Here is a 23,630-nt window from a genome sequence, read left to right as displayed (position 1 = left end):
TTGTTTATCCATCTGTTTGAGTATTGGGTTACTTCCACCTTTTGGCTATTGTGAATAATGCTGCTATAAACGTTGCTGGGATTACAGACATGCGCCCCTGTGCCCAGCTGATTTTGATATTTTTAATGATGTGAATTTAAGATGTAACTTATACACCTGTTTAAAGTGTTTGTTGTTTTTAAGTATATTTAGACCTTTGGAGCCATCACCGTAATCTAATTTCAGAACATTTACATTATCCAAAAAAGAAATCTTCTACCCATTAGCAGTCACTTCTCATTCCCCTGCCTTTTTCCCCTTCTACCTCTCAGCGCTGAGCAGCCACTAATTTACTTGCCGTCTCTATAGATTTACCTATTCTGGACATGACCTATAAATTAGATCATATGTCATGTGGTCTTTTGTGACTGGCTTCTTTCACATAGCATAATGCTTTTGACGTTGACCCATGGTATTGCATATATCAGTACTTCAGTCCCTTTTATTGCTGAATATCACTCTATTTATATCTACATCTATTGGATGAAGATCCCTGTGGCCTTTTGCTTCTTTTTTACAGGTCTTTATAGAATCCAGTGGATATAAGGAGAGGAATTACAATCATGTCATATATTCTTTGTGATTGTCTTTTCCAAATATAAGGAGAAATTATATTCACTCTTTAGCCTCCTTTATTATTTTTACTTGGATCTTATGAATTAAAACTTTGAACCAGTCATTCCATTTGTTACAGAGCTTTTTTTTCTAAAAAGCCTAGTGTATCTTTTTTTAAACAGAGTTCAAACAGGGAACTTTTAGTATTAAAACAGAACTATAAAGAATGTGATTTTTGTCATTCACCGGACACTGAGTCCATCATACTAGTTGGCATGTGTAGACTTTTTTGCTGTTGTTGTTGTTTTTGAGACAGAGCCTGGCTCTGTCGCGCAGGCTGGAGTCCAGTGGCATGATCTCGGCTCACTGCAATCTCCGCCTCCCAGGTTCAAATGATTCTCCTGCCTCAGCCTCCTGAGTAGCTGGGATTACAGGCATGCACCACTACGCCTGGCTAATTTTTGTATTTTTGGTAGAGATGGGGTTTCTCCATGTTGACCAGGCTGGTCTCAAACTCCTGACCTCAGGTGATCCACTTGCTTTGGCCTCCCAGCGTGCTGGGATTACAGGTGTGCGCCACTGTGCCCAGCTGTAGACTTTCTTTAAATTATTCTTTTTTCACTGGCCTCACGAAAGAATTTTATTTTCTCATTTATTGTGACTCTTACAAGCCCTGGTTGGATTTGACTTCCTAAAGAAATCCCTGAGAGACTCATTTTTTCCAAAACTGATTCCTTTGCCTTTTCTTTTTTTGGTGGGAAAAAACAAAACCGTTTGATCCTTACAATTAAGAAAAAGCGTTGGCACTATTTAACTTAATTGTAAATTTGTGATGGCATATGGGATTTCAAAGTTGTCATAATTGCCACAGCATTTCAGGGTTTAAGAAAATCCTGTAAGAAAAATGACCATGTTATTTTTCCCCTTTTTTGTTAGGATGGGTAGGATCTCTCAGGTAGTAAGAAAGTCTCAGAGCTTATAACCAGTTACTAAAGAAGCAGCACTGTTTAATTTCCATTCAGATGTAATCTAGTTAGTGGAGTAAAGTTTTAGAACTCTGTTTCTAACAAAAATATTTTATCTTAATTCCCTTAGGCTTTTTGGTGGGGAGTGGATTATTCTATAATTTTTTATTTTTGTCCTACATAAAATCAATAACTTTGTCTTGTTTCACTTAGATTGCTTATGGGAGATGAACGTGTAAAGAATGGCCTTAATTTCATGTATGAAGCCCCTCCAGGAGCTAAAAAAGGTACTTATCTCCTTCCTTTTCTTTTTTTTTTTTTTTGAGGTGGAGTCTTGCCCTGTCGTCCAGGCTGGAGTGCAGTGGCGCCATCTCAGCACACTACAACCTCCACCTCCTGGGTTCAAGCAATTGTCTTGCCTCAGCCTCCCGAGTAGCTGGGATTACAGGAGCACGCCGCCACACCCGGCTAATTTTTGTATCTTTAGTAGAGACACCATGTTGGCCAGGCTGGTCTTGAACTCCTGACCTTGTGATCCACCTGCCTTGGCCTCCCAAAGTGCTGGGATTACAAGCGTGAGCCACCACGCCTGGCCTCCTTCCTTTTCTTTTAAGTCTTTGATGTGTTTGCAGCTAAAGATGAAAAAGTACTATGACAGATATTTTTTTAAAGTTGCTCTCCATCTTTTAAAATTGCTGTTATCCTGTGAAGATAATAAAAACTATAATCATACAACAGAATAAATACTAAAAAATATCTTTCTAATCTGATAATATTTCATAATGTGCCCTTTGAGAAGGAAGAAACCTTCATGTCCAAAGTACACTTATTCTTTCATAATTTGCATATGTATCTTTAGTCCTTGTTACTAAATATTTAATGCATTTGTAAATAAAAAACATAATATTCACTGTCAATGAACAGTAAAAAGTTTAAAAACTATGAATTAACATACTTATTAATTTTAATTTTGTATTTTATCCTGCAATGATCTGAATTTTTATCATGTGAAAGGAGAAAAAAAAAATGAATTCTTATAAGTGACAATTAAATAACATGATATCATAGTGTATACAGTAGATTTTTATATTGACGTTTTTAACTTGTCATACCTTTTTTCTTCCATATTTTTGATATGCAATCAAGAAAACAAAGAGGTAAAGTACTATTTTCTATGTCTGAATTTACTTGCAATTGATTGTATTATATGGAAAAATTAAAAGAATTTTCAATGAATGTTTTTAGAAAGAAGAAACAGAAGGAGAGACCGAATACAAATTTGAATGGCAGAAAGGAGCCCCACGAGAAAAGTAAGGACTAGTTTACTTTTAAGACAAGATATGTATCATTTAGTTTACATTTACTGATATCCCATCTTATGTTGCTTTTTTAATTATTAGAGGAGGCAACTGATGTGAAAAGTTATTTTTAATGATTTTAATTAGCTGTCTTATTCAACTAATCTGCTTGCTCATAGTCTTTTGTTTTATATACTTTTTCATTTTTTTAATATCACAAATTATCAGACTAGACACATAATAACTAAATGGTGTTTGGAAATACTGGATAGATTTTATAGTTCTGTATTCTTACTGAAGTAATATATTTCATAATGTTCTTAGAATTGTAAAACTATTTTTCTGATTAACTGCTGTTTAATTTTTTAAATTATTCTTAATATTGTGTTTGTACATTTCCTCTATTTAATAGATATGCCAAAGATGACATGAACATCAGAGATCAGCCCTTTGGTATTCAGGCAAGTGACACAGATTTTACTCTGTAAGAATAATTTTTATTTAATAAATGTGTCTTTATATTGTTGTCTAAAAGGTGTTTAAGGTGAAAAGGGGCACTATGGTTTTGATTTGTATCAGATAATATAAGGAATAGAGGAGAAAACATAAAATGTAGTAGGCTGATAAAAGACAGGAATCAGACTGGGCGCAGTGGCTCATGCCTGTAATTTCAGCGCTTTGGGAGGCCGAGGCGGGCGGATCATGAGGTCAGGAGTTTGAGACCAGCCAGGCCAACATGGTGAAACCCTGTCTCTACTAAAAATGCAAAAAATTAGCCAGGCATGGTGGAAGGCGCCTGTAATCCCAGCTACTCAGGAGGCTGAGGCAGGAGAATCGCTGGAACCCAGGAGGTGGAGGTTGCAGTGAGCCGAGACTGCACCATTGCACTCCAGCCTGGGCAACAGAGCGAGACTCCATCTCCAAAAAAAAAAAAAAAAGGAATCAAACTTTTATAGTGAGAGCTATAATGATATTGGTCTCTGCAGTTTTCAAAAAATTTGGAGAATCAGCTCAAGGTCAAGAAAAGATTTAAATCTATTATTGGTTTAGAATCAGGACAGACTATCATCAGAGGGCAAATCCTTGTTGTAAAGAAAGTTTTATTGGAACACCGCTTTGCCTATTCATTTACTTATTGGCTGTGGCTGCTTTCCCACTGCAGCAGCAGAGTTGAGTAGTTAGAATAGACAACATCTGTCCCAAAAAGTCTAAAATATTTACTACATTTGGACCTTTACAGAAAATGTTTACCAGCTCCGCGTTTTGAAATTTGAAACTTTAAAGGTTAACTTATTAAAATGAGAGAATTTAAGCTTAAATTCTTCACATAATGACATAATTCTTTTTGGTATTTTACCATTTCTTTTTGGATGACATTATATTGCCACCAAGTGAGAGGCAAAAAGAAATGGGATTCAGCTTAGTTTCTAGGCAAAATTGATAGTGAAAGATTTTAGTCTTTGTATCAAATTACCAAACATAGTTTGGAGTCTTTTTCCCTGGAGGTCTTTTAAAAATGTAATTTAGCTTAAATTCTATCAAGGAATAAGAATTTGAACATTGGTTAGATTCTTACTTTTTTAGTAACCAAAATCACATTCATTATTTCTCAGGTTCGAAATGTAAGGTGCATTAAATGTCACAAATGGGGTCATGTCAACACAGATCGAGAATGTCCTTTGTTTGGTCTTTCTGGAATCAATGCAAGTTCGGTTCCCACTGATGGCTCAGGTAGGCACTAGACATGATTTGTTTCGGGAGAGGACAAACAAGGAAAGATAAAACAACATTTTTCTTTACTCTTTCTGGGTATTGTTTTATTTGGGTTTGTGTGTGTGGTTTGTTTGTTTGTTTTTGACTAAGACCGTTCCCAAAATATGATTAATGGGAAACTCTGATCATATATGTTGAATTGAAATGCTGTGTAATAGGATTAAGTTTAATTTTTCCAGCCAAAGGCCCTATGAACTAAGTTTTAAAGTAAAATACATTAAACATAGTTTATCAGGCTAGTAGCCTAAAAATGGAAGGAAAAAATGCTTATTTCTCATATTCATATCCTGAGTTATAAAAATAGACTGTACTGAAAGCCTCAGCAGCCATCTCTTTTTAGTACAGAGGTAAAAACAAAGCTGAGTATGTTAAAATTGTTTTTTACTTAAAGTTACTTACTGTCCTACATATTACTGTCTACTTCAGAAAAATTGGTCTAATTTGGTTTAGATCATTTTGGTTCTTTTTCTAAAGAGATACTAAACTGAGAAGTTTTAAATTTATTAGTGCTTTGTTAGTACATTACTGAAACAGGCACAGTAATCCAACCCTAACTTGTAATAGATATAATCTGTTTAATCCTGTAACCTTAAGCAAGTCCTTTCACTTTTATGAACTTCAGCTCCTTATTTTAAAATAAGGGTGAGAGTATAACTCAGAGATTTTCTGCGTTTTTAAAGCAGCTAGAGAACCCTTTTTTTTTCTTTTAAGAAATCTTACATGAAACCTCAGTATACAGAACATATAAAAGCAGGGCTGCTCTACTGAAGCGGATGCTCTAGGCATGAAGCCCTGTCCTCTCAGGCCACCAAGGCCTGTGATGCACCTCCTTAGACTCCCTTTGGCTTTCACTGCTGCCTCAGTCTGAGCCCAGGGTTTATCCTCAATCAATATACGTTCTTCAGCCACTAATCACTAGCTAGAGATCCTGCTTCTTTCCAGCAAGCTGATTCAGGCCATAGGATTCAAAGTGCCAATTCTCCTATTAGGAGCTTAGGAATTTGATGAATAAATTTGGGTTTTTTTTTGGTTTTTTGTTTTTTTTTTTGAGATGGCGTCTGGCTCTGTTGCCCAGGCTGGAGTGCAGTGGCACAATCTTGGCTCACTGCAACCTCCAACTCCCAAGCTCAAGCTCTCTTCCCACCTCAGCCCCTCGAGTAGCTAGCTGAGACTACCGACACACACCACCATGCCTGGCTAGTTTTTGTATTTTTTAATAGAGATAGGGTTTGCCATGTTGCCTAGGCTGGTCTCGAACTCCTGGGCTCAAATTGATCCACCTGCCTCGGCCTCCCAAAGTGCTGGGATTACAGACGTGAGCCACCATGCCTGGCCAGTAACCACCTTTTAAGTAGAAGGAAACTATTTGTGCAGTTTAAGTAGAAGGAAATTATTCGCTCAGTATTGGCAGGTGAGACAATAGGTCTGGCAATCTCTGACAAAAGAACATCCCACTGATACCACAGTACAGGTACCCTTAAAAGCTTACATACCTAATGCCTCCTCCTCCCTTGCCCCCAGCTAACTAGTAGAAGAAGGGAGAAAGGCCTCAAAGGAAATAAAGCCCCAAAGAAAATGGAATGGTGTACGTTATATACCCGTTGGCTCAAATATTTCCAACCACTTCTTTTTTAGTCACAGGGATTTGTTGTTATATCTGGAAGTATAATCTGTTTTCTGGAAGGGGTTGCATCTTACCTTTTCTTTCACTCGAACCTTATAATGCCCCTACGACTGCATGACTCATGGGTTGACTTGGGACAGGCAGAAGTAGTGGTTGTGTTTATGCCCCAGCCTTGTGTAACTCTGATCCTGAGTAGTATAGACTCCAGACTCAGTGCTTTCTTTTAATAATCAATAGACTTGATTTCTTTTGAGTCTGTATTAGAAAGTCTGCTAACAATCAAAAGAACTTGTGCTAACTGAATAGTTAACCTGTTTTTAAGAGTATTGAAAACATTAAAACCTCAAAAAAAATGCCCACAATTATGTCAATTCAGATATAATAAAACTGGTTGTTGGCTCTTCTCCAGCCCTCCATTTCTTCTTCTTCTTTTTTTTTTTTTTTTTTTTTTTTCTGAGACAGAGTCTTGCCTTACCCAGGCTGGAGTGCAGTGGCGTGATCTCGGCTCACTGCGAGCTCCGCCTCCCGGGTTCATGCTGTTCTCCCGCCTCAGCCGCCCGAGTAGCTGGGACTACAGGTGCCCGCCACTACGCCCAGCTAATTTTTTGTATGTTTAGTAGAGGCGGGGTTTCACCATGTTAGCCAGGATGGTCTTGATCTCTTGACCTCGTGATCCACTCGCCTCGGCCTCCCAAAGTACTGGGATTACAGACGTGAGTCACCGCGCCCAGCCCTCCAGCCCTCCGTTTCTATTCATTAACCTTATAATAACTCAGTCACTCAATCTATACAATTGACATTTTTGGAACCCTCTTATGGTGGGGTTTTACTGTGGTACTATTCCTTAGTAAAATGAACTTTTTCAGGATCAAGTGAATGAAGTAGAAAAAATGCTCAAGTATTTGGTTCCTATCAAGTTTTAACATTTATGTAACCAGGCTTAAGAAGTCTACGTATTAGTGATTCTTTTTCTCTATCTAAATGAATTGAGCACCTGGGTGGGAGAAGATGAGAAGCATTACCTTTGTGGAAATGGTATGGTTTTTCTGCATGAGGCTGATACCCCTAACATATAAGATGTTCTTTCAGGGTTGGGCATGGTGGCTCATGCCTGTAATCTCAGCACATTGAAAGCCCAAGGCAGGAGGATTGTTTGAGCTCAGGAGTTTGAGATCAGCCTGGGCAACATGATGAAACCCCATCTCTACAAAAAATACAAAAAAATTTAGCTGGGCTTGGTGGTCTGCACCTGCAGTCCCAGCTACTTGAGAGGCTGAGGCAGGAGGATCATTTGAGCCCAGAAGGTTGAGGCTGCAGTGAGCCAGGTTTGCACCACTGTGCTCCAGCCCAGGTGACAAAGGGAGACTGTCTCAAAAACAAAAATGTTCTTTCAAGTCAATATGAAAAAGATGAACACACAGACACAAAGGAGCAAAAGACATAAAGATAGCTTACAAAAGGAGGAATTCAGATGACCATTAAACATATGAAAATATTTTCAACAACATTAATAACCAAAGGAATGAAAACTAAAACAATATGTTACCTTTTTGCCCATCAAACCTTGGTAAAGATTTTTAAAAGGTATGCATACAGTATTGGCACAAGTGTGGTAAAATGAACATTTTATTTTGTTTTTTGGTTTTTTTTTTTTTTTGAGACGGTGTCATCCTGTTGCCCATACTGGAGGGCAGTGACACGGATCTCAACTCACTGCAACCTCTGCTTCCCAGGCTCAAGCAATCCCCTCACCTCAGCCTTCTGAGTAGCTGGGACTCACAGGCATAAGCCACCTTGCCCAGCTAATTTTTTATACTTTTTGTAGAGATGGGGTTTCACCATGTTGCCTAGGCTGGTCTCAAACTCCTGAGCTCAAATGATCATCCCACCTCAGCCTCCCAAAGTGCTGGGATTATAGGTATAATATACTGTGCCCAGCCAAAATGAGCATTTTAATCCTCTCTTGATAAATTAGAGCAACCTTTCTGGAGAGGTTATATATTTGCTGATATATATCAAAAGCCTGAAAAACATGCATACCTTTTTTACCTAGAAATTTGCCTCCCAGTAATTTATAAAAAAAAATGTGATAAGGCAGATTTTCAAAGATTTATAGTAGTGAAAGATTGGCAACAACCCTAAATGTTCATCGGTGGTTGGTAAGATAAACGTATTTATTCAATCATCGTTTATGGAGCACTTTTTCTGTGCCAGGCCTTGTTCTAGGCTCTAGGAACACAACACCAAAACCTTTCATTATATTAGGAATGACACACAGTAAACTAATAAATAAGAAAATATCAGGTATTCATAAGTTCTGTGATGAATGTTTAATTGGATACTGTGATAAGAACTAAATGGGGAATTACTTTCGATTAAGTGATCAGGAATGGCTCCTCTAAGGAAGCAATGTTAAGCTGAGACCTAAATAACGGGAAGGATGCTGGCATGCAAGACATGGGAAAAGTATTGAGTATCTTAGGCAAAAGGAATAACCTTTTGTATAGAGGAAACCATCAGTTCTGAGAAGCCATGTACTTAGTGGTTAAGCACACTGACTGAGGAGCTGTGGAGCTACACAGCTGCCAGGTTTACAGCCAGGCATCTATGTAGCTCCATACATAGCTAACTGCTTTGCTACTTAGTATCTGTGTAACTTTAGGCAAGCTTCTTAACATCTCTCTGCCTGCATTTGCTTAATTCTTAGAACTGAAGTTTTTTGCTTAATTTTTGAAATAATTGTATTTGCCAATTCTGTATTTGGCATCTTGCACATCAGCCAGTAAGTTTTATTTTTTGAACCCAAGCTCATAGAAGATACAGGCACAACCCCTGATTTACAATCTAATCAGACACATCAAAATAACAGAATAATCCCAGTTTACAACCTAGTCAGGAAAACAAAGTATGGTATTATGTAAGGCTCTATTTAATAGAGAGTAACTGAGTGTTAAATTATGTAGCTAATAGAGGAGGTGGGACTAAAATGAGCTTTGAAGAATTAAAACTTAGGTAGAAAGAAAGGTTGACCAAAAAAGAAAGATTCACAGAAAAACGTAAGCACAGAAGATTTAACTTGGATGACTTTAAATGATAGCAACAGATTTAAATGGCTGTCAAAAAGCTGTCCGAAAGGGCTTGGCCACTGATGCTGTAGCCAGTGTTTACTCAAACTTACCTAATGTAAAGGTTCACTTAAGTATTTTGTGTAAATGTTGGTTCCCAAGCCCCTGTTGCAGAGGGGGTGTTGAAGAAGAGTCCTGAGAGGAGGGAGAAGTCTGAGCATCTTACTCTCCAAGATGACGTTCATCATCTGAAAGTTTGGTGAAACCATTGTAAGCAAAATTAATGCCATGGAAGAGTGTGTGTGTGTGTGTGTGTGTGTGTGTTTTGCTTGTGAGAAGAAACAGGCAAAACACACACACACACACACAGAGGGATAGTATTGAGGAAAAGGAAAGATGGTAATGTGTTGAAAGAGCTTTTTTTTTTAAGGTGAGGGAAGACATTTTCAACATCATTTCTAATTTTTCACCATTGTAAACAGTCTAAATATCCAGCCCTAGGGGAATGGCAAAGTAAACTGTTGATATCTTAAGTAAACTAAGGAATGCAACTGAATCTATGCTATGATTCTAATATAAATCTATGGGCATATAAATTAGGACTGGAAAGAAGCAGAAAAATGAAAATAGTATGTTAATTAGGTGAAATTACAGGTAATTTTATTTTTATATTAAAATGTGTGATTAAAAAGAAACTTAAAATTTAGGCTTTTCAAACATTGAATGTCACATGATATTCTTCAGAAGGCTATAATGTTTTCCTTTGTACTCCCATATTAAACTTATTTTCAGAATAATTGGAACAGCTAAAAAAAGCAGAGTTACTGGTGTGTTGTAAAGACTATGTTCATGATGAGAAATAACTAGCCAACTGAATTAATTCTTTGTCTCAGTCTTTATAGAATAAGATGTTAGGGAACTTTCCATTTCCAGTTTTTCCATTCAAACTGACATGGTATGAGAACAACTAGTTGTAAATACGTTGGGTATTTTAATTTCTTAAATCTTGTATCTTAGAATATCTGAACTCTATGATAAAATTATGATTTAAAAAATCAGTAACTTTCACCATCTGTGATGCCACATAGAATGATGAAAGTTACTGATCTATTTCTTAGGCATCATCAAGGTTGAGAGCCATCAGCTTAAACTATATGTAAGAACAATTGACGATCTGGGAGCAAAGTACCTTTTTCTGTTTCTTTAAATTATGTTTTACTTATTACTTAGTCATGAATCTACCGTAAGGAAATAATCGTGGATATGTTCAAACATTCAGTCACAAAGGATTGGGTATAATATTACAGTAAAAGAGAGGCCAGGCTCAGTGGCTCACACCTGTAATCCCAACTCTTCGGGAGGCCAAGGCGGCCAAATCATCTGAGGTCAGGAGTTTGAGACCAGCCTGGACAACATTGAGAAACCCCATCTCTACTAAAAATACAAAAATTAGCTGGGCGTGGTGGTGTGCGTTTGTAATCCCGGCTACTCAGGAGGCTGAGGCACGAGAATTGCTCAAACCTGGGAGGCAGAGGTTGCGGTGAGCTGAAATTGTGCCACTGCACTCCAGCCTGGGCTACAGAGAAAAAAAATAGAGAAAGAACACCTAAATATCTAATAAAATGATATTAAGTGAGTAATTATAAGAATATTGTTACAATGGAATATTATCCCATTAAATGATATGAAGATTTCTTAATGATATGGACATTGTTTACAACCCTTGGTCAAATAAGAAAAGCAGGCTATAAAACAGAGTAGTTACATTTGTGTTTCTCTTTGTATCTTTAGGTAGACATGTAGACAGAGAGACAGATACTTATAGAAAAAGGATTGGAAGGAGATAGACAAATATTAACAGTGGTTGTGTCTGGGTGGTAGGATTACTTGAGACTTTTAATTTCATCTTTTTGGCTTACCTGTAATTCCATTAGTGAAGGTACATTACATTTATAAGTTTTTAAAATGAACATTGTTTTAGAAGACTTAAAAACTGTACATAGAAATAAATTATTTAAAATTGAATCACTCAATCAATGCCTTTAAAGTTTGACTTAAATTTAGCAGTAGTACTTAACTAAAGCTAATAGAAACTCAAAGATTTCTCAAAAACAAAATCAAAATTCTATATCAAATAGGAAAGCAAATAATAATGATGTTGTGTTCTGAATTTGAATGCAATGAAAAATAAACTGACCAATTTTCTAATCCACTTGCTGATTCAAGCTAAAAAAAAAGTCTTTTCATTTAAAAAAAATCACCTATTGAATAATGTCTCACTAGTGAATAGAGATTATTTTTGCAATAAGGCAATTTTAGTGGATGTGGTTATCATGGGATAATCACACCCCTGGGGTACAGCCTTGTGCCTGTAATCTCTCAGGAGTATAATTATTTCATGATAACCACACCCCCTGGTGTTGCATTATTTCTATTATGAAATTCTTAGTTTAGTATATAAAGTAACTTACTTTGATCACTGGAAACTGCAAGGTGCTGTTAGAATGTTCCAGCTGTGAGGTTTACAGAGACCAGCTATAAGATTTACTTCTCTTTTACAAAGTTAAATTAGGCAATCAAAATGCTTCTTTGGGCTAAAATGGTTTAGAATATCTTTTCTACTGATAAGATCATCTTAGCTTTATAAGTTTTCATCCACTCCAGATACTCAAAATTATATGTAAAACTTGTAAGCTTCAGTGCTGACTGAATTTTTATAAAATATTTTTATACTACAATACAATTAAATGGCCAGCCCTCCTGGCTTTTATCTATATTCTGTAGCCCTTATTCTTATCATTGACTCTCAACATCGGTCAGCTACTCGTATTTTTAATGTATATTTAAATTAAACATTTTAAAATCCACAGTGGGATATATCAACAGCAAGTTTGTTTTCTTTTAACAACTTTTTTGGACTACAATTTGCATACCATACAATTTACCTATTTGAAGCATACAACTCAATGGCCTTTAGTATATTCACAGGGTTATACATCCATCACCACAGTCAATTTTAGAATATTTCTGTTACCCAAGAAAGATACCCCTTAGCCCTCACCCTCTAGTCCCCAGCCTCAGGCAACCACCTAATTTTTTCTGTCTCTATAGATTTGCCTACTCTGGACATTTTATATAAATAGAATCATATATGAGGTAAAGAATGTGGTTTTAATACCATTTTCTTTGCCTTTGAATTTCACAGTGTAATACAACTAAAACCACCGATACCTGCCCCACATTCGTCCATGGAGTATTTTTCTTCTTTTTTTTTTTGAGACGGAGTCTCGCTCTGTCGCCTAGGCTGGACTGCAGTGGCGCGATCTTGGCTCACTGCAAGCTCCACCTCCTGGGTTCACGCCATTCTCTCGCCTCAGCCTCCCAAGTAGCTGGGACTACAGGCGCCCACCACCACGCCTGGCTAATTTTTTTTTTTTTTTCAGTAGAGACGGGGTTTCACCGTGTTAGCCAGTAGCCAGGATGGTGTTGATCTCCTGACCTCGTCATCTGCCCGCCTCGGCGTCCCAAAGTGCTGCGATTACAGGCGTGAACCACGGCACTCAGCCCATGGAATGTATTTTTCTGTGATGCTTAAACACATACACACAGCAGAGTGCATAGTCTTATAATAATTAAAGCTTCTAACCCACAAGGGGATAAGAATTTTTGTATAGTTACCTATAAAGCAAATGAATGTTAGTAAGATTGTCAAAATAAATATAAAGCAAAATTCTATCTATTAAGTAATTCTTTTCCCCAAGCAAAGATTTTGCACATCTTTCCGTGTTTGAATTGTAGATTTATTTCTTCAGGAAGCAAGCAGATAACACTAAACAGTCACTCTGGGCCAGGTGTGGTAGCCCACACCCATAATCTCCTCACTTTGGGAGGCTGAGAGGGGAGGATAGTTCAAGACCAGCGTTTGAGACCAACTCTGTCAACACAGCAAGACCCTATTGCTACAGAAACTTTTTATAAATAAATAAACAGTTACTGTGTAGGAAAGCTAGACCTGGGGTTGCTGGGAGTGCTAGCTCTCCTTCAGCCTGCTTCTCAACCACCCATTATGCCCGCCATTGAACTCGGCTCTACACCAGCAGTGATAGTGGATGAACCAGCCCTGAAACTCTAATGCAGGCATGCCTTTGATCATGCTTCACTTTCTTGCCCTTTGCAGATGCTGTGTTACAAATTGAAAGTTTGTGGTAAGCCTGTGCTGAGAAAATCTATCAGCACTAGTTTTCCAACCATATGTGCTTACTTTGTCTCTGGGTCACATTTTTGGTAATTATTGCAATATTTCAAACTTTTATTATTATATCATTATGGTGATCTGTGCACAGTGATCTTTGACATTACTATCGTAATTGTGTTGAGATGCCACAAACTGCACCTATAGAAGATGGCAAACTTAGTGGATAAACGTTTTGTGTATTCTGAATGCTCCACCCACTGCCTCTTCCCTTATCTCTCTCACTTTCTTCAGGCCTACCTGTTCTCTGAGACACAATGATATTGAATTTAGGCAATTAATAACCGTACAATGGCCTCTAAGTGTCAAATGAAAGGAAGAATCACACATCTCTCACTTTAATCAAAAGCTAGAAATGATTAAGCTTTATAAGGAAAGCATGTTGAAAGCTGAGATAGGTAGAAAGGTAGTCCTCGTATACCAATTAGCTAACTTGTGAATGCAAAGGGAAGGTTCTTGAAGGAAATCAAAAGTGCTACTCCAGTGAACACACAAATGAGAAAAAAGTGAAACAGCCTTACTGCTGATATGGAGGAAAATTTAGTAATCTGGATAGAAGTTCAAATCATCCACAACATTCCCTTAAGCCAAAGCAAGGCCCTAGACTCTGCAACTCTGTGAAGGCTAATAGAGGTGAGGAAGCTGCGGAAGAAAAGTTGGAAGCTAGCAGAAATTGGTTCATAAGGTTTAAGGGAAGAAGCCACAACCCTAACAAAACTGCAAGGTGAAGCAGCAAATGCTGATGTAGAAGCTGCAGCAAGTTCTCCAGAAAATATAGCTAAGATAATTGATGAAGGTAGTTACACTAAACAACAGAGTTTCAATGTAGATGAAACAGCCTTCTATTGGAAAAAGATGCCATCTACGACTTTCATAGCTAGCAAAGAGAAGTCAGTACCTGGCTTCAAAGCTTCAAAGGACAAGCTGACTTGTTAGAGGCTAATGCAGCTGGTAATTTCTGAAGCCAATGTTCATTTATCATTCTGAAAATTCTAGGGCCTTAAGAATTATGCTAAATCTACTTTGCATGTGCTCTGTAAATGGAAGAACAAAGCCTAGATAACAGCACATCTGTTTACAGCATGATTTACTGAAGATTTTAAGCCCATTGTTGAGAATTGCTATTCAGGAAAAAAGATGCCTTTTAAAATCTTACTGCTCATTTACAATGCACCTAGTGACTCAAGAGCTCTAGGGACAAAGGCCAGCCAAATTCCTTATTACACAGCAGTTGTATTTTCATTTTCTTTTTTAGAGACAGGGTCTCTGTTGCCTGAGCTGAAATGCAATGGCACAGTCATAGCTCACTGCAGCTTCAAACTCCTGGGCTCAAGCAGTCTTCTTGCCTTGGTCTCCCAAAGTGCTGGGATTACTGATGTGAGCCACTGCGCCCAGCCATTTTCTTTAGTTCAAAATATATATTTTTTAACTTTCTCTTGAGACTACTTTTATATATATAAGTGTGTTTTTAGATCTCTAAGTATTTGGGGATTTTCCAGCTATCTTTCTGTTACTGATTTCTGGTTGAATTCCATTATGGTCTGAGAGCATGCTTTGTATGATTTCTATTCTTTTACCTTTGTTAAGGTGTGTCATATGGCCCAGAATGTGGTCTATTTGGTGAATGTTCTATACAAGTGGGAGAAGAATGTATATTCTGCTTTTGTTAGAGGAAGTGTTCTATTAATGTTAGTACATCCAGTTGATGGATGGTACTATTCAGTTCAACTATATCCTGCTGATTTTCTGCTTGCTGGATCTGTCAGTTACTGATAGAGGGGTGTTGACATCTCCAACTATTTCGTGGATTTGTCTATTTCTAAAAACATTTATATCTGTTTTTGCCTCGTGTATTTTGATGCCCTGTTGTTAGGCATGTACACATGGGATTGTTGTGTCTTCCTGGATAATTGACCCCTTTATAGTTTATGTAATGTCTCTCTTTGATGATTTTCCTTGCTCTGGAATCTACTTGTCTGACATTAGTACAGTTACTCCAGCCTTATCAATTAGTGTTAGCATGGTATATCTTTTTCTGTCCTTTTAATTTATCTGTGTCTTTATTTCTAAAGTGAGTTTCTTATGGACAACGATAACATATAGTTGGGTAGTTGGGTCTTGTTTTTTTTAATCTACTCAAATAGTCTTTTTTTTTTTTAAGAGACAGCATCTCTCTCTCTTGCCCAGGCTGGAGTGCAGTGGCAAGGTGGTCTCAAACTCCTGGGCTTAAGCTATCCTCCCACCTTAGCCTCCTAAGTAACTAGGATGACAAGCATGCACAATCATGCCCACCAAATTTTTTTTTGGCAGCTGACGGAGTCTTGGTCTGTTGCCCAGCTGGAGTGCAGTGGCATGATCTCGGCTTACTGCAACCTCCGCCTCCAGGGTTCAAACAATTCTCCTGCCTCAGCCTCCCAAGTAGCTGGGACTACAGGTGCCCACCACCACACCCGGCTAATTTTTTTGTAGTTTTAGTAGAGACAGGGTTTCACCATGTTAGCCAGGATGGTCTCGATCTCTTGACCTCATGATCTGCCCGCTTTGGCCTCCCAAAATGCTGGGAATACAGGCATGAGCCACTGCGCCCAATGCCCAGCTAATTTTTTAAAAACGTTTTGGAGAGACAGGCTCTCACTATGTTGCGCAGGCTGGTCTTCAACTCCTGGCCTCCTGCCTTGGCCTCCCAAAGCACTGGGATTACAGGTGTGAGCCACCACACCCAGCCTCTGTCTTTTAATTGGTGTGTTAAGACCATTCTTATCAAAAGCAATGATTGAAATAGTTGGATTAATATCTACTATATTTGTAATTGTTTTCATTACCCTAATTTTTTGTTTCATTTTTTTGTCTCTTAGTTTCTGTTTTCTCTGGTTTTAATTGAGCATTTGATAGGAATCCATTTTATCTCCTCTTTTAGCATATTAATTATACTCTAAAAATTTTTTTAGTGATTGCCCTAGAACCAGTTTTGTATGTATGCCACAGTTGTAAATATGAATTTACAACTAATCTAAGTCCACTTTCGAATACTGTACAACTTCATGGTTAGTACAGGTATCTCATAACAGAGTAACCCAATTCCTGTTGTACAACTGAATAGCTCCCTCGCATCCCTTATAACATTGCTGCCATACTTTTCATTCATACCTAAGCTGTAATACCCAATATATTGCAGTTTTCATTATTTTGAACAAACTTGTCTTTTAGATCAGTTAAGAATATGAAAAATAAAAGATTGTATTTTACAAACTTCATTTCTTTCTCAAACATTCTGCCTTTCTTTATGTAGATCTGAGTTTCTGGCTTATATCATTTTCCTTCTCACTAAGGAACTTCTTTTAATATTTCCTTCAAGACAAGTCTACTGGCAAAAAATTCCTCCATTTTTGTTGTCTGAGAAGGTCTTTATTTCTTCTTCACTTTTGAAGGATACTCACACTAGATACTAAATTTCTTCATCTTTGATTTTTTCACAGTGTGAATGTGATATGTTTAGGTATAGATTTTTTGGTATTTATCTTGCTTGGTGTTTTCTGGGCTCTGGATATGTGGTTTGGTATATATCATTAGTTTTGGGAAATCCTCAGCCATTGTTATTTCAAATATTTCTTCTGTTCCTTTCTCTCCATTCTTCTATTATTTCCATTATACACATGTAACACCTTTCATAATTGTCCCACAGTTCTTGAATATTCTTTTTCTTTTCTCTCTTTTCAGTTTGGGAAGTTTCCACTGACATATCTTAAAGCTCACTAGTTCCTTCCTCCTGAGGAGCCCATCAAAGGCATTGTAAATATGAATTTACAACTAATCTAAGTCTGATAGTGTTCTTGATTTCTAGCATTTCCTTTGATTCTAAGAGTTTCCATCTCTTTGCTTACATTATCCATCTGTTCTTGCATGTTGTCCAGTTTTTCCATTAGAGCCCTTAACACATTAATCTTAGTTATTTTAAATTCCCAGTCTGATACTTCTAGAATCTCTGCCATATCTAAGTCTGGTTCTGATGCTTGCTTTTCTCTTGAGACTGTGGCTTTTGCTTTTTGGCATATGATATGGTTTGGCTGTGCCCCAACCAGATCTCATCTTAAATCCCCACATGTTGTGGGAGGGACCCAGTGGGAGGTAAATGAATCATGGGGACAAGTCTTTCCCGTGCTGTTCTCATGACAGTGAATACGTCTCATGAGATCTGATGGTTTTAAAAAGAGGAATTCCCCTACACAAGCTTTCTCTCTTTGCCTGCTGCCATCCATGTAAGATGTGACTTGTTCCTCCTTGCCTTCCACTATGATTGTGAGGCTTCCCCAGCCACGTGGAACTGTAAGTCCAATTAAACCTCTTTCTTTTGTAAATTGTAAGTTTGGGGTATATCTTTATCAGCATGTGAAAACGGACTAATATAGTAGATTGGTACCAATAGAGTGAGGCGTTGCTGAAAAGATACCTGAAAATGTGGAAGCAACTTTGGAACTGGGTAACAGCAGAGGTTGGAACAGTTTCGAGGGCTCAGAAGAAGACAGGAAAATGTGGGAAAGTTTGGAACTTCCTAGAGACTTGTTGAATAGCTTTGACAAAAATACTGATAGCAATATGAACAATAAGGTCCAGGCTGAGGTGATCTCAGATGGAGATGAGGAACTTGGGAACTGAGAAAAGGTGACTCTTGTGTTTTAGCAAACAGACTGGCAGCATTTTGCTCCTGCCCTAGAGATTTGTGGAAGTTTGAACTTGAGAGAGATGATTTAGGATATCTGGCGGAAGAAATTTCTAAGCAGCAAAGCATTCAGGAGTTGACTTGGGTGCTATTAAAAACATTCAGTTTTTTAAGGGAAGCAGAGCATAAAAGTTCGGAAAATTTGCAGCCTGACAATATGATAAAAAATAAAATAAAATAAAAAAATCCCATTTTCTGAGGAGAAATTCAAGCTGGCTACAGAAATTTGCATGAGTAACAAGGAACCGAATGTTAATCCCCAAGACAATGGGGAAAATGTCTCCAGAGCATGTCAGAAGTCTTCATGGCAGCCCCTCCCATTACAGGCCCAGAGACCTAGGAGGAAAAAGTGGTTTTGTGTGCGAGGCCCAGGGTTCTGTGCTGTGTGCAGCCTAGGGACCTGGTGCCCTATGTCCCAGTCACTCCAGCAGTGGCTAAAAGAGGCCATTGTAGAGCTTGGGCCATGGCTTCAGGGGGTGCAAGCCCCAAGCCTTGGCAGCTTCCATGTGGTGTTGAGCCTGTAAGTGCGCAGAAGTCAAGAATTGAGATTTGAGAACCTCCACCTAGATTTCAGATGTATGGAGACGCCCAGATGTCCAGGCAGAAGTTTGCTGCAGGGGCAGGGCCCTCATGGAGAACCTCTGCTAGGGCAGTGCAGAAGGGAAATGTGGGGTTGGAGCCCCCACACAGAGTCCCTACTGGGGCACTGCTTAGTAGAGCTGTGAGAAGAGGGCCACCATCCTGCAGACCCCAGAATGGTAGATCACTGACAGCTTGCACAGTGTGCCTGGAAAAGCTGCAGACGCTCAATGCCAGCATATGAAAGCAGCCAGGAGGGAGGCTATACCCTGCAAAGCCACAGGGGCTGAGCTGCCCAAGGCCATGGGAACCCACCTCTTGCATCAGTGTGACCTGGATGTGAGACATGGAGTCAAAGGAGATCATTTTGGAGCTTTAAGATTTGACTATCCTGCTGGATTTTGGACTTGCATGGAGCCTGTAGCCCCTTTGAAAACAAAGGGGCCAATTTCTCTCATTTGGCATGGCTGAATTTAGCCAATACCTGTACTCCCACTGAATCTAGGAAGTAACTAACCTGCTTTTGATTTTAGAGGCTCATAGGCAGAAGAGATTTGCTTTGTCTTGGATGAAACTTTGGACTGTGGACTTTTGAGTTGATGCTGAAATGAGTTAGAACTTTGGGGGACTGTTAGGAAGGCATTATTCATTTTGAAATGTGAGGACATGAGATTGCAGAGGGGCCAGAGGTGGGATGATATGGTTTGGCTGTGTCCCCACCCAGATCTCATCTTGAATTCCCATGTGTTGTGGGAGGGACCCAGTGGGAGGTAATTGAATCATGGGATCAAGTCTTTCCCATGCTGTTCTTGTGACAGTGATTAAGTCTCACGAGATCTGATCGTTTTAAAAAGAGGAATTCCCCTGCACAAGCTCTCTCTCTTTGCCTGCTCCCATCCATGTAAGACATGACTTGCTCCTCCTTGCCTTCCACCATGATTGTGAGGCTTCCCCAGCCACGTGGAACTATAAGTCCAATTAAACCTCTTTCTTTTGTAAATTTCCCAGTCTAGGGTATGTCTTTATCAGCAGCATGAAAACAGACTAATACAGCATACCTTATAATTTTTTGTTGAAAACTGGACATGGTGTATCAGGTAAAAGGAACTGAGGTAAACAGGCCTGTAAGGTGAGGTTTTATGTTTATCTGGCTAGGCCTTAGACTGTGTCTACTGTTTGCTGTCACTGTAGATGTCAGAGGCTAAAATTTCCTCTAGTGTCCTTGTTTTTGTCTGCTCTTATCTTTAGCTTTCCCAAAAGACTCCTCTTTCAGTATTAAGCGTCTGAGCCTTGCAGTTCTTTCATTTTTAATTCCCTGATATTATACAGGAATGCTCCTTATGTGGTAGTAAGATGTGGGGGAGAAGGAAGCATTCTCTTATTCTATGATTAGGTCTTAGTCTTTCAGTGAGCCTGTGCCTGTGGGCTGTAACCTTCACATGTGCTTCTCAGCTTTATTTTCCCATTTAGGCTTGGCTATGGTGACATAGTTTCCCTTGAGAGTAAGCATTTGTTGAGGAAAACAAAATGCTCTGGGTATATTTGGAAATGGTTACTTTTCCCTTCCCACTGATGGAAGGGAAGCACACGGAGATTGTTCTTTGGTCTTCACAATGAGAACCTGGTGGAGACTCTGGAAATAAAACTCATGAAAAGGGGGCTCTACTATGGTTGGGCCTCTAGGAGCTTTTATCTGTCAAGCTAGTCCATGCTCAGTCTCCAACAATTAGTCAAATTTCTCTTAAGTATTCCTACCAATGGCTGGCTCCAGCAGTAGTTTCTCATTCCAGCAAGCTATAATACTGTGTATTACCTATCTCTCCAGTTTTCAGGGCAGCAGTTTGCCCTGCGACCTCAATTCTCTAATAAATGTAAGTTTTTTTTGTTTTTTGTTTTTTTTTTTTGAGGCAGAGTCTTGCTCTGTCGCCCAGGCTGGAGTGCAGTGGCGCGATGTCAGCTCACTGTGAGCTCCGCCTACCTCCCTCCTGCCTCAGCCTCCTGAGTAGCTGGGACTGCAGACGCCCATCACCGTGCCTGGCTAATTAAGATTTTTAAATTTTCTGCTTTTTCAGCTTTTTTCTTGTTATGAGAATAAGAGGACTTTCAAGCTCAAAGTTATAAAAGCAACAAAAAGTGAATAAACATCGAGTCCAAATTTGTTACCATTTATTTCATATTTTACTAATTGAGTTTTGGATTTTTCAGCTTAAGTTATTATATATTTATAGTTACTTTCCCATAATTTTTTGTTTTTGTTTTGTTGTTGTTGTTGTTGTTGTTGAGAAAAGGTCTCACTTTGTCCCCCAGGCCAGAGTGCAGTGACACAGTCGCAGCTCACTGCAGCCTCGACCTCCTGGGTTCAAGCAATCCTCCCACCTCAGCCTTCAGAGTAGCTGGGACCACAGGCACATACCACAATGCCTGGCTCATTTTCACATTTTTTTTGTAAAAAAATTTACAAGCTCTCACTATGTTGCCCAGGCTAGTCTCAAACTCCCGGGTTCAAGTGTTCCTCTGGCCTCGGCCTCCCAAAGTGCTGGGATTACAAGCGTGAGCCACTGCGCCCGACCTTCTCCTCCATCTTTTCATAAACCTTTCGTGTTGAAGGCATTTTTGTTGCTGGGGAACACATTTGGGAAATTTACCAAAATAATTGTCTGATCATAATATTTGCTAGGAAGACCACTGGGAGCACACCAGAGGAACTTCCTGTAGAAAGAAAGTTGATAAACTCAGTTGCCCTTCTGGCAATCCTACCTGAATCTGTTACAGAGCAGTTCCCTTATGCAACTCCTTGAAAAGGTGAAGTCCTACCAGGATAGCTACTCATAGCCCTGCATCTAATGGCAGACTTCTTTTTAATCCTCCAACATAATTCTACTGCAGAAAAACATTTGTGTTACCAGAATTTTATTAAAGCTAAACTCCTAAAACAGGCAAATATTGAAACTAGTAAATAAAGAACCGACCTCAAAATAAAGAAGTGAAGTTAGGCACCATTTCCCTCTTTTATAATATATAGTTGATCGTGGTTGATTGTACTTGATTATAGTTGATTATAAGTCTCTCCTTTATAATATGTAGGTGATTGATGTTTAAAATTTTTTTATGCAAGAGGAAGCTAGTTAGTTGAAAAGAAATACTGGCCTATTAACAAGGTATTTTAGTAAAACTTGTCCAGTCATAGTGCTTCAAAGGTCAAAATGATGCTCCTTATTAGTACTTCACATTTTGGCTATTTTATTTTAGGTATTACCAATGGTTAAGTCATTTCAAATTATTTATACACACTATTATAATTTTGTAATTAAATTTGTTGTTAGCATGGCTGTTCCTTGAAATTTTGTTGACTTGAACAAATTAATTACAATCTTGTTCTGTCAGTAAATGATCCTACTTGGTGTTAAAGGCATGTACTAGTGGAGGCTACACCTCCCATAATCTCAGAGGAGTGTTACGATTCTCCAATGACAGTCATAACTCTCTTTTACATGACTCTTCCTATTACCATCATTTCATCTACTCAAGGTCTATCAGCTTCAAGTAAAGAAATTAGCTTGTGATTACCTGAGAAAAGGAGAGTGAATGAAATTTAGTTCACTCAGTAAATATTAATTCTTCTACCCAAATCATACTTAATGAATTTAACACAAACCCACATGTTCCACTACTGGTTTAGTGAGTGAGTGAATGGAAAGGCTTTGCTAACTATTCTAAACATTACCATTTATAATCTCTTCTGAATGTATAATAAAAATTTACAATTTAAGTCTTTCCTATGAAATAATTTTCCCCAAAATATTATAAACTTGAAGGCAAAAAACAAGTTCTCTCAAATACTAAGGAGATAAAATAATAAACTCTCAATATTACACACTAATTTTTTAAAATTTATTTATTTTACTTTAAGTTCTAGGGTGCATGTGCACAACGTGCAGTTTGTTACATATGTATACATGTGACGTGTTGGTTTGCTGCACCCATTAACTCGTCATTTACATTAGGTATTTCTCCTAATGCTATCCCTCCCCCATTCCACCTCACAACAGGCCCCAGTGTATGATGTCCCCTTTCCTGTGTCCAAGTGTTCTCATTGTTCAATTCCCACCTATGAGTGAGAATATGCGGTGTTTGGTTTTCTGTCCTTGCGATAGTTTGCTCAGAATGATGGTTTCCAGCTTCATTCATGTTGTTACAAAGGACATGAACTCATCCTTTTTATGGCTGCATAGTATTCCATGGTGTAGATGGGCCACATTTTCTTAATCCAGTCTGTCATTGATGGACATTTGGGTCGGTTCCAAGTCTTTACTATTGTGAATAGTGCCGCAATAAACATACGTGTGCATGTGTCTTTATAGCAGCATGATTTATAATCCTTTGGGTATATACCCAGTAATGGAATCGCTGGGTCAAATGGTATTTCTAGTTCTAGATCTTTGAGGAATCGCCACACTGTCTTCCACAGTGGTTGAACTAGTTTACACTCCCACCAACAGTGTAAAAGTGTTCCTATTTCTCCACATCCTCTCCAGCACCTGTTGTCTCCTGACTTTTTAATGATCACCATTCTAACTGGTATTACACACTAATTTTTAAAACCATTTTCTATGTTATATACTTGGGATATGTAAGTTTGAATTCCCTATGCAGAGGACTTCTCATAGAGAGATATATAATGTGTAGATATAATGAGTGGCTACAGTACCATAGTCACTCAGTAATCACTGTTTATGGATTTAAAATCTTTTTTTTTTTTTTAA

The 23,630-nt window shown here is 38.4% G+C and overlaps 1 protein-coding gene across 1 annotated transcript in view; it reads left to right on the top strand.

Moving 5' to 3' along the window:
• The window catches only part of CIR1 (corepressor interacting with RBPJ, CIR1), a 46,170-nt gene that overhangs the window by 11,529 nt on the left and 11,011 nt on the right, over nucleotides 1-23,630 (top strand). The window contains exons 3-7 of the mRNA XM_055289778.2: nucleotides 1,773-1,846; nucleotides 2,706-2,716; nucleotides 2,805-2,869; nucleotides 3,270-3,318; nucleotides 4,471-4,588. Coding sequence (XP_055145753.1) covers nucleotides 1,773-1,846; nucleotides 2,706-2,716; nucleotides 2,805-2,869; nucleotides 3,270-3,318; nucleotides 4,471-4,588 — 317 coding nt within the window. The remainder of the gene's footprint in view (nucleotides 1-1,772; nucleotides 1,847-2,705; nucleotides 2,717-2,804; nucleotides 2,870-3,269; nucleotides 3,319-4,470; nucleotides 4,589-23,630) is intronic.

This window comes from Symphalangus syndactylus, chromosome 8 (assembly GCF_028878055.3).
Source record: "Symphalangus syndactylus isolate Jambi chromosome 8, NHGRI_mSymSyn1-v2.1_pri, whole genome shotgun sequence".
In the NCBI taxonomy this organism is placed as follows: domain Eukaryota; kingdom Metazoa; phylum Chordata; class Mammalia; order Primates; family Hylobatidae; genus Symphalangus; species Symphalangus syndactylus.
This window is presented reverse-complemented; position numbering and strand designations above follow the sequence as displayed.